The following is a 12,895-nucleotide window of genomic DNA, read 5'->3' on the forward strand; positions in this document are numbered from 1 at the left end:
AGAGACTAATTTAAATGATTAGTATATAGTATATACTACATATGATTTGAGTGCAAATTGTATGCATTACTGGGGTTTTCTAATTATACAAGTATTTTGTTGTTGTTGTTATTGTTGCGCTGATATTGTTGTTGTTATGTTATGTTAAAATTATTGACTCTTTATTTTTGATACACAAGTCGTTAAAAGATAAGTGAGTGAGAAATACAAAATAAAAAAATATTATAACTAAAGATTTTTTGAAACAAATTTTGATAGCAAACAAAGTCATGATTTCCAGTGGAAAGGTATCGCTAAGCTCCCTGTTCTTGTGGCTCACTTAGTCCGTGTAAAATACATAATATCGATATAATACTCTCTCACTCACTTATTATATAAAAATATAATATAAATTATATTTTACAAAAAACAAGAGTTAAAGAGAGAGAAAGAAAGAGAGATCTTAACCGTTGATACGCTAGCATTAGGCATGAATTACAACACATGAAAGATATTTTTGCAAAACAAAAATTTATAATAAAAGTCATGAATTGCAACAAATAAGAGAATAATTTCAGTAGCGATACAAACACCACTTAATGCCGTTAAACTTAAAGCTACCGATTTCTATCATTTTCTTATTTTATATTACAAAAAATCTTATCCTATTTTTTCTATTAAACAATAAATTTTATGTATATTTAAATTCCAAGTCATTGAATGCCAATTGAATCACAAATAATAGTTTTTAGATTTCCGTATTATACATATAACTTAAAATATATGTTTTTGTATACATATTAAATATAAACAATAATTATTAACCACATTCTTGTTTTTTGTGTGTGTATAGCACTGGTAGAGATTTATAAAATCAATGGCTTAAAGCCAGTCCCCAACAAATACCCGCCGGATATCTATATTTTAATATTAAATATTTTCCATCTTTTTTATTTAATTTCATAATCCATTAAATATAATATATTTAATTTAAGTTCTTTTTCAATTTCCCGGCAAAATGTTTTCATAAAATAAAATTTAAAACAATTTTATAAAATAAAAAAAAATCTAAAAGTACATTGAACTAACTGCACGAGTAAATTAATATGATTTACAAAAGCAAGGGTTTTGGCTTAATAAAGAAAGAAAGAAAGAGAGAGAAAGAGAGAGAGAGAGAGAGAGAGAGAGAGAGAGAGCACCGGGTGTTTGTCAGGTAGTAATGCACTGTTTCTTTGTTTTTATTATATTTTATGATTTAGATATTGATATATTAGGTATTTAACTTCACATACAATTTCAACCAATTATTTATACAATCAATTGAATAAAAAGTGAATTCTTTGGCAAATTTAAAACAACACGAATAGGAGAACACCTATTATTACAAATAAATTGATTGAAAACTAAATGCCATTCATTTATAAAATGCTTTACTTTATAATAAATTTTAATCCAATAAAACAAAAACCTAATCATTGTCTGACGTTTCTCTGGGTTTGTATCCCTTTTACCACAGCTTTGTTTGTCATGTTTTATATCACGAATTTATTTCTCAACACAAACAACATAAACAATACCAAATTCCCGCATATAATACTACATTCAGTTATTATGAAGTTTACCTAAAGTTATACGGTATATATATATATATATATATATGTAGATTTGCTAATTTTAAATTAATAAAATAGTAAATTTACTTGAATATACTAGTATATATGTATAAAGTATATATATATCATCTATGATATTAGTCTATTATTAAATATAAGATAAAAACTCAAAAAATACATATTGTATCGATAGTAGTACATGCATTATATTAATTATTTTTTAAAGAAATATTTTATATATATTAATTATAATTTAATACATTAATATTATTTTTATAATTAATAAAAAAATAATGTAATATAATAACATATAGCTACTGGTAAGGAAACTAAGTAAAATAAATTTTGTTGCACACAATTGTCATTTTAACAAATGTTAAATTAAACATTGATTTTTCGTATATTTTGTTGATTTCCCTTATAATATGTATTTTTTGATAAATTTTTTCTTTCTCTCATAAAGTCAATTGCGATAAAACTATGTATCAAATATTTGGATGAAAAACAGTTTGACGATCAAAACAAAACATAAGACATCTTTCTATTCAATATTTGATAGATTTGCCGATCGATTGCTTGCAATATAATTGGATTTGATATCTCATGAAAGGGAAGTCCAAATAAAAAAGTGCCGACTCTCTCGTTAGGGTAGTCTACATATGGGGCCAAATATACATTGATGTCTGTTCTTTCAAATTGCTATTGAGGTTGCATTATATATCATAAGATATTATCAAAAAAAATATTGGCACTCATTATGTGTCTAATATTGTAAATGCGAGTACAGGAGGGCCAACACAAACACACCAGACATACACCAGTCTTGACATTCAAAGAGAGGCGACAAATATTTAAACGATTCTAACATATATTTTCAAAAAGAAATTTTTCTATACATTAAATATTTAAGTTTAAAATCGTTTTCAGTCAATAATAATAATAATAATAAAAATCATTATATTCAAAGAGAAAATGAGAATATAATTTATTCAATCAAAAAATACAACCACTAAAAGCTATTTATTTTTATTGATATTTTAAATAGTTTTACAAAAAAATACTAATGTCTGTAAAATTGACTTAAGCTTACAAAACACTATATGTGTATTTGTTTAACAAATATGATATTGTTTATATTAAAAACACATTTTGAATCACAAAATAATGTGTTTATATATATGAATGTTTTAAATTTAAAATAATCTATAAGTAAAAGCATTTTCTATTGAAAAGGTTATATATCAATGAATTTATAAATATATTATCATATTATAAAATGTTTGTTTATGTTTCGCAATTCATTATAATAAATACATAGTGTATAAAAAATGAAATTAAAATCTGGTAATATTTAAACACTATTTAAATGTAATTTTCAAACAGATTTCAAATAAAATTTATTGTATATTTCTAAACCAATTGTAAGTTATATTAAAAGAATATAAAAAAATAAATAAATTGCAAATCAATGGCAGTTTAAAAGAAAGAAAAAAACATAAGAAATGTTTTTCAATAATAATAATTATAAATATTTATTTATAAATTCAGTTAACAAGTTGATGAAAGGTATTGAATTTGTTTTGAAATTATAAATAAAGTTTTTTTCAACAATATTATCTCATTAAATATGCTTATTGTTTGGTTTATAAATTTTCCAGTCAATCATAAATTTTATAATAATTATTTAAATAAATTTTGTTGTTGTTTTTATTTGCAATAATTTGGAAGCTACTAATAAACCAAAATTTTTATAATCACATTGCATTTATTGCTAAAAAAACTAAACTATTTTTAATAATATTTATTATTAAATTATTTCTGTATAAATTTTAATCTTATGGGTTATAAGCAATCACTCAACACATTAAATGTTTGGTTAGTTTTAGTCTCAATTTTATTTTAACTAAACATATAATTTGAAAAATAAGTTATGCAATGTGTCAAATACAGTATTACTTTAAACATTTTTGCCTGTGTTTAAAAATTTATATATATATTACAGTATAACTTATCGTAAATATCATTGACAATTACATATTTTATACATATCCACATATTATCGTATGATGACATGCAATACTTTGTATCGGTTTTCAATATTTCTATACCTTAAAGCTATACAAAGTTTTCTAATAATATCAAAATATATTTAAAAACTTATTTTCATTTCAAACAAATAAAAACAGAGAGAGAGAGAGAGAGAGAGAGAGAGAGAGAGAGAGAGAGAGAGAGAGAGAGAGAGAGAGAGAGAGAAAGAGAGTATAATATCATATCATTTCATCAAAAGATGTATTAATAAGTAATACAATTATTATAAAATATGAGTCTTAAAAAACTGGTCTATAAATAATTGTTAATAAAAAGTTATATAATATCGTGACTATTGATTGCCAGCAAAGATATTTCGTGGCAAAAGTGTGGCCATCGCTCACACTGTTCACCAAATTATGACTGACGAAAGCATTGGTAGATTAAGAGAGAAAGGTCTGTGCGTGACTTTATAGTAGTTGTGGTACCGGTGCTAACACTGGGTGCCCAGTATTTTCAATATTCAAATTCATCATAAATTCAAAATACAAAATCGTTTTTCGCTGATAATCGCAATTTTCATCAGTTTTTGTTGGCTTTTGAAAATGCGTTATAATTGTAGACATAATCAAACTTCTGGTGTTTTGCTGTTCCCTTTCTCTCCAATACTTTTTAAGTTTAATTAATCATTTGTTTCCTATTGTATAACATTTTGTTTAACTATCATTAAAAATTTATTTAAATGTTAAATATATTTTTTAATTTTCGAACAGATTTCGGATAAAAATCTTACATTTTTATAATTTGATAAAAACAAAAATAAAAAAAACAAATCGATTAGTTATGAAAATTATTTCCCAATAATTATATAATAAAAAATAATTATAGTTGAAAATGAAATCTTATGCATCAATTAGTCTGAATGTCTGCATTAAAATTATTTCATCGATTTAATAAACGTTAAATTATCTAATCTTTAATATTATTAATTTAATAATAATTATTATTAGTTTTATAAATATATTATTTTATATTTGTAATGTATATGGCAATGGTTTGCTTACAACAAAACTAATGAGTCATTTGACTTGTAATTAGGGTTTAGTTTTTTAGAAAAAAGACAAAAGTCATTAATTAATTACAAAACATGAGTTGTGACTGTGTTTTATAATATATAAAAGTTGATACATTTTTAGGGAATAGGGATCATATGAAACACATTTACATTCATTATATAATAGATATAAATATTTTAGGTGTTGTATTAAAGATATTCATGAATAGCATAATTTAATTTGTTTTTTAGAAAAATAAGATCGTATTGTAATATATAGTTTAGTAATTATACAGTCGAGAGGTGTTGGTTTGGTTGGGTGGCACTAATCTATGTGTCGGTGCACTTCAATATAACAGCCTCTCTGTTCAAAGCATACAATAATGGGATTAACTAAATATAATAAATTTTTGAAGAAAATATATTTTTTAATACAATAAAAAACAATTGTCAAGCAAAGCATTCATTAGTTTATATTTCATGATTTTTGGTGCAAATAATTATCATTTTTATGAAAACCAGAAATGCATTCAAATTATACTGAAAAATGTTTATAAAAATATATAACAAAACAATTTACAGTTTTATTTAAAAAAATTCAATACTATTATTTCAATAGTTTTTATATTTATCAAAGCTATGCTTATTTTTTGATTATCTATGGTATGTCATTATAAACATTTGGGAAATATATATTTTATAATCGCAAATAAAATCAAACATAAAAAGTATTTAAAATTATAAAAATTCTTTTCTATAATTCAAACTTTGATATGAAAAAACTGTTTGTAATGTTAAGTAGCAAAATGTCTTCAATTTTTTCAATTTCAATAACGATTCAAATCTTCAGTACTACACTTATGCGAGTCTTTTATTTACGACCAAATCATTTATATACCACACAATAATATCGTTAATAAAAAACAAGTTTTTTTTTAAATCATTTGTTACCAAATTTTTCTTTGTATTTAAGCCGACTTACAAACCATAGATGTTTACTTTGATTATCATTATTTTTTTAAATATAAAGTTTTTATTGTAAATATTATTAAGGCTAATACTATAAAAATCGTTATTAATACCACAAAATATGATATATATATATATATACGCCAAGAAAAGACAATTTATATATGAAAAAATAGTAAGCATTTAAGTAAATAAAAATATTATAATTTCTATATATAGTCGCCAACCATGTCATCAAATATTAAGTAACAGAAATGCAGTGATAGAGTAGGAGTAAGAAAGAGATAGAATTTCCTTATTGTTGAGAAAAGAGGTCAACCATACCATCCATACCGAAGCGCATACCTATCTATCTATTCTGCAACTAATTTATTAAAACCATAAAACTATAATATTTGCATATACTGTTTGCAGTGGTTATACACACATAATAATAATATGACATTTTTTTGTCTATTAAATTTGGTAAAAATATATGCAAATTCCGTGTAATTCAATATATGTTTACAACAAAACATATATTTGTAAGACATTAATCACCGGTATTTTTGGCACCGACTGATACTTCCGCACAATATATATATATAACTACAATATACTGTTAATCAGTCATAACTTTGTATTATATAATCTTAATAACAAACTAAAAGTGTTGCCAACACTTTAACCAAAGCAAATGTCAAAATATTAATATATTTTATTACATATTTATAAACGATATATTTAATAATAATAATAATATTATTACTATTATAACTATGTTATATATTAATGCATAATTTTCCGATTGCATAACACTGGCGGCTAATAAATTCCCGAAGAAATTATATTTTTCAAAAGCAATTGCAACTATCAATCGACAAACTATCAAATTGTACACAAAATGAGAGTGAATTTCTCGACCGTTACTTCAATCATAGATTTAATACTGAATTTATATAAATTTTTTTATACTGTATAATATTCAGCGTATATGTCATATCTATATATCAATACATATATATTATATAGATATTTGAACCCATTTTAAAAGTTGAATTTCAGAAGCATTTGCCCTCCAGTTTCAGTAGCTATCTATGCCTACAATTATTGGCCCAAACCTGCGCTCTTAGGCTCTCTATCTCTTTTTAACTCACTCTCTCTCTCTCTCTCTCTCTCTCTCTCTCTCTCTCTCTCTCTCTCTCACTCACTCACTCACTCACTCTCTCTCTCTCTCTCTCTCTCTCTCTCTCACTCACTCACTCACTCACTCACTCACTCACTCAAGTGATCAGTGTTTATATCTGTTATTTATTTGTTTTTAAATTGTAGTTAACAGTTAATAATGGATATGTAATGTAATTAATTTTAAAGCTAAATAAATTAACATTGATGTACAGTATTATATAAAACATTGAAAACATAAATACATACAATAATTGCATTGAAAATTAATTCATAAGAATTCTGACTCCACTTCATAATTAATCTTGAATTCAATTTTAAATGTAAATAATGTATAAATATATTTAGTTTTAAATAATAATTATTTATTTATATATAGAATATATACTTGTTTTGTAACTAAAATGAGATATAAACTCATTTTTACCATTCATTTCATAATTAGATTCCTTTCCTCACTTTATATGACAGCAAAAATGTTTAAAATATTTTCAAATATATTAGCCATTTGGTTAAACTTGACATAAGTTAATAATTTATTATTAAATTAGAGTAATGTATACTTAAAAATGATTTTTTAATTAATATTTTTCTTAAAACTTTAAATTTAAAAACTTTTAGCTAATGTTAATATATTATTGATTTATTAAAAATATTTGTAATACTTATTATAATATTAATATAATAGTATGTAAACAAAACCATTGCAAATGTATAAAATTTTTGCGTTAATTATATTTGAGTATTAATTTGAAGACAAATTTTTGTTATTTGCTAAATAATTAAATTTACTTTAATTTGATTAGCACTCAACTAAAAGTACAGACATAGAGTGATAATATTAATATGTGATAATCAGCGGCAGCGACGCCCTGTCCAGTGACATACATAAGCAATAACAGTCAAGTGATACATACCCTGAACAAAGAGTCGGACCAAACCATTATCCTTCTTGCTATTGACAATACACTGATATTCTCCAGAATCGCCAAATGAGACAAACTTGAAGGCAATGGATCCGCTTTCCGGAACAAATGCCGCGTTTTCTCCGAGATTCCAGTAAACGATTCGTTCGCTTTCAATCTATTGACACACATATTCACATCAATTCATATTAATTAACATATTTGCAGTCAAATTATTAAAATAATTAACACATTATAATGATAATTAGACAAACTATTGAAAAAGCATTTAAATTAGCTTTTAGTATCAAAATTAATAAAAATAATTAATTATCAAATCAATAACACATATAAATGCATATTTGAATAAACAATAAATAGTTGATTAGACAAACCTCGACAATCTTCTTGTCCTCTTTAAACCATTGAAGATTATATATCTTATGTGACTGTAGTGCCGGTTCACAGGGAAGAGTCCCATTACCTCCCTTTCGGATATATACTTTATGATTGTCATCAGCGGCTATATTCAAATAAATTAAATAAATACTTTTTAAATTTCAACTCATTTTATAATTAATAATAGTTTTACATTATATCAAAATGTAAAAATGTAAAAATGTAAAAAAAAAGTTAAATTAAATAAATAATAATAAAATAAAAGTATATTCTATAGACTAAGTGGATAAGTTATAACATTTACTTTTTAATAGTGTATAATTACTATTTTAATATATATATATATATATTATCTCAGTTTATTGTTTATTTTAAAATTATTATTATTGTATTTAAAATATACTTTAATTATATTTATTAGTTGTAAAAATATTGTAAGTCTTTTCAATAATCCTAATCATAACTCAATTCCAAGTGAGAAAACATATCAATTATTAAGAAGACTAAACATTTTTAGAAATATATTTTAAAGAAAATAAATCTATTTTTAAATTATTTCATATATAGTATAATAGTAATATAAAAATTGATAGGATATTTGAAAATTTGAATTCAAATTGAAAGCATTTATTTTATTACTGTGTATAAAATAATTTAAAAATTTATACAAATTTGATAAAATTCACATTTTAGTATTACATATGAAATACAGTATATTAATATTAAGCTATAAAATCAAACCATTTTAAAAATTTATAACTATATTCAACTAAAAAATAATTTTCTATTTAGCTTTTAGTATTGATAGCAACAAAATTTTATTTTAAATAGGATTATATGTAATTTTGTTTAAAAATTTCAAAAATTTATATGTTATGTAATATAATGTTAGATAAAGTGGTTTCCTTTTTTTAGTGATTTCTCAATATCTATTGTGTGCATCACATAAAAAGATAAATTCAGGAAAATATTTATATTCAACATATCTAAGACATTATATTTAATAATAAAAACACAGAGATTCAAGTGACTTATTTAACCTGATAATGGGGTATACATAACATTATTACCAGTGTTTTTTGGTATCATAAATATGAGCCATAAATTTGTTTTTAAGACATGACTGCGACAAGAAAATCAATGGCAAAGACTTTACTGGTTAGGAGATAGCGTTTATTGTGATATTATGATTGCATTTACATTAAATCCTGGATTTCATAACAACAAAAAAGCAAAAATATTACTTTATTTGTGCCACAATTTGCTTGATAAGCACGCACTGGTTGTTTTTGGTATGTCTATGCATGTGTGTGTGTTTTGTTAGTTCATACAATATTATGCTATTCAAGTAGATATACACTGTATGTGTCTATTATACAGTGTCTTCAATGAACGTATCGTTAGAAAGATTAAAGTATTTTCAAATGTGAAAATCGATTGTTTGACACATAAAATATGTGTATAAAACTTAAGTCATGAGTACTGCAAAAACGTATATAAAATTGTAAGACATATACTGTTTTTGTGCGATAATAGCATGACGTCTATAATAGTATTTTGCAAAATCAATTGGACTGTTATATTGTGCCAAACACTGGCAGGTGATTCACACCCGGGTCGCCATAGGATTCAAATCAATGCAAAATAAATTGGGAGAGATTTTGCTTTTTCATAGGTATTGGGAGATAGGACAGGGAGAGAGGCATTTGAATTTTAGACAGACAGTGAAGTCTGATTAGGTGAACACCAGGTATTCATTTGTCGTTACAGAGAGAGAGAGAGAGAGAGAGAGAGAGAGAGAGAGAGAGAGAGAGAGAGAGAGAGAGAGAGAGAGGGCACAGGCTATATATACAGACCTTGTCTTCTTTATAACCAACAAAACACAGTAAAGTACTTAACATTTAAGTTGAAAATTTGACCCAAACTTTGTAAATAAATTGTTTAAATGTTTATTTAAAGCTTTGACTCTCGAGTGAATCCCAATTGTAATTATATTTTAAGACAGATGTTTAGTTCAGAGGTCCGCACTTTATTACTCTCTCTCTCTCTCTCTCTCTCTCTCTCTCTCTCCTTAAATAACAACTTGTCTCTCAAATTTGAGAGAGAAAAAGAAAGTTTGTATTAATGATTAGTATTCAAAAACTTCAAGTAGTTGTATATAACAAACAAATGTCTTGAAAAGCACTCAATTGTGGTCTTTTGTGGTCTTAAATGAATATTATTTGTCTATTAAGTAAAGAAACTAATTATGATTTGACTCCCTTTGAAACCAGTGTTTGCCTCTCAAAGCCATCAAAATGCAAACAGTTTTTCACTTCTAGTTTTTGGCAAATATTGAAAAACAAATTATTCAAACATCTATTGAATTGCTGTTAAATATTTTTAACAAATAAAAACTTGTGAGTCCTATGACTATAATATATTATATTATTTATAAACATATTAATAGCATTTTAGAGAGCGTGAAAAACCAATAATCTATGAGTCCAATGAATACCCAATAAATAAAAAACAAAATAATATTTAAACCAAATGTTTAAAATCTATTTAAAAAGTGTGGTATTTATTATTTGATAACAACATTTTGTCGATTGGTTTGGCTAACTAATTATCTATCAGATGAAAATCATTATTTCCAATGAATTATTGCACAGTTAGACTGTTTTTCCCAGTAAAATATGGCCCCAACTCTACAAACTTAATGTTCACTCATTTCAATTGCATTTGTTTAGTGTTAGACTTAATTTATTTTTGTAAATCATTTATTTAAAGGTCAGACACACTATAGTAGTGCTAGTGTTGAGTGAGTGGTCGCACAAACTGTTGTAGCGGTCTATTACCCAAACAAAATGCAAATAAGCAATTATAACCTCACATACCTCCCAGTGGTTTACTTACTAACTATAAACACCCCTTTAATGCTTTCTAACAATCTTTAAGATAAATAAAATCTAAATGTTTTTCATAAAAAATTATTTTTTTATTGACGAAAATTAGTCTCTATTTATCACTTGCTATCAAACTGTTTTCAGTAATGTTTGCAAATAATCCTTATTTTCTTAACTATAAATAATATAAATTAAAATTTTTAGCACAGGTTTTCTATTATATTTAACTATTTATTTAACATAAAGGTGTTTATCATAAAAAACAATATATAGTTTGTATAAATCTTAAGAATTAGAAACTATTTCAGACTTTTGTGAAAATCATGAGTTTGTGATATAAAAAATAAAACATTGTTTAGTACATAATGTATATAATGTGTATTAAATATAAGTATGTAAATCGCTTGAAAATTTAATTTAATTATATATATAAGTTTTAGATAAATAAATAGTCAGTAATGTTTTGTCTATTTCTCATTATTTTCAAATCTAAATCCCACACAAAATACTTTCAAATAATCACTTAATATTTTCGACAGCACTTTCTTTCAGTTTGTGTTGTGTTTTATTAGATGTAAAATACAATATAATTTTATAGTATTTGCTAGAAAATTGATTTTTATCTCTGATGTAAAGTTTAAGCACAAAACAATAAAAATATAAAATAATAATTTTCTTACGTTCTCTCTATTGTATAAGTTTAACAATAAAGTTATTGATTTTATACTGAAAATAATAGTATAAGAATTTCGACATAAAATAAAAATTAAGCAAAGTTTAAGATAATGATATAATTTGTAGCAAAGATTTAATAATTATTATATATTTGATTGAATAACTAAAATCATTACTAATAACATATTACTGTATATTGAAACATAGATTACAGTATATTTAAATACTTTGCATATTTATCATAAAATAATTTATATATTTATTAAAACATCGATAACCAGAATAGCAATTATTTATTGACCCCATATTCAGATTGCAAGTAAAAATGCAAATTAAAACAAATAATATAAACAGTATATTTGTATTATAAAGAAAAAAAATAAAAGTAAAATATAAATTATAACACAGATTTATAATCAGCTATCTGTCTAATAGTGGAAATAAATGGAAAGGCGTTTCTCAATAATTTCAATATTTTTTGTTATAATTATTATTGTTGTTATTGTTTTAAATTATTATATAGTTTATATTAAACAAACAAAAAACTACAAGAAATCAAACAAAATTAATGTATTTATAAGTTTTGATTTAATACACTCATTAAATCAAAATTATATCTTGTTATCTATGCATATAATATTTATAAATATAAAAATTACACTTATTTAAATTTTTATTATGGTACAGTATATGTTTCTATTATCATTTTAAGTCAATGTTTTGAAAATGTAGTTTAGGTTAAGTTTATAAATATTAAATCTAAAACTAATAAAATAAAAATAAATTGAAAAATTCATTGTAACTTTCAAAACTAAGTGCTAACAACAAAGTAAACAAATAGTTTTATAAATAATTGTTTTGAGACATTTCATTGACTTTTAAATCAATTAATCTTATGCTCAATGAATAACAATTATTAACTGAAATAAAACTGTTAATTAAATTCTTTATATTGTATTTTATTTTCTATCATTTAATCTTATTTATATTAATACAAATAATTTTTATTTCTCTCATCTTATTTTATTTGTTAAAACATTTTCTTATTAAGCAAAGGATATAAAATTTAAATAACAAAAAATAATGAAAAATTGAATGCAATTTAAGTTAATAGTAATACTGTATATATATAATGATTTATTTTCAATGCATTTACTTTTTCAACACATATTTTATTTAGTGAATATGTATTTTGTGTTTTTAAAAGTTCCTACCTTTTCA

At 23.5% G+C, this 12,895-nt stretch overlaps 1 protein-coding gene across 4 annotated transcripts in view; it reads right to left on the reverse strand.

Annotated features, from left to right (window-relative positions):
• LOC128959903 (tyrosine-protein phosphatase 99A-like) overlaps positions 1–12,895 on the reverse strand; it is a 49,644-nt gene that overhangs the window by 22,532 nt on the left and 14,217 nt on the right. For all 4 annotated transcript variants that reach the window (XM_054305949.1, XM_054305955.1, XM_054305963.1 and 1 more), the window contains 2 exons: positions 8,108–8,235; positions 7,725–7,890 (listed from right to left, as the gene is read on the reverse strand). In XM_054305949.1, coding sequence (XP_054161924.1) covers positions 7,725–7,890; positions 8,108–8,235 — 294 coding nt within the window. The remainder of the gene's footprint in view (positions 1–7,724; positions 7,891–8,107; positions 8,236–12,895) is intronic.

Source organism: Oppia nitens, unplaced genomic scaffold (genome assembly GCF_028296485.1).
Source record: "Oppia nitens isolate AA-2021 unplaced genomic scaffold, nextdenovo-longstitch-racon4-pilon3 scaffold13_pilon_pilon_pilon, whole genome shotgun sequence".
Lineage (NCBI taxonomy): Eukaryota > Metazoa > Arthropoda > Arachnida > Sarcoptiformes > Oppiidae > Oppia > Oppia nitens.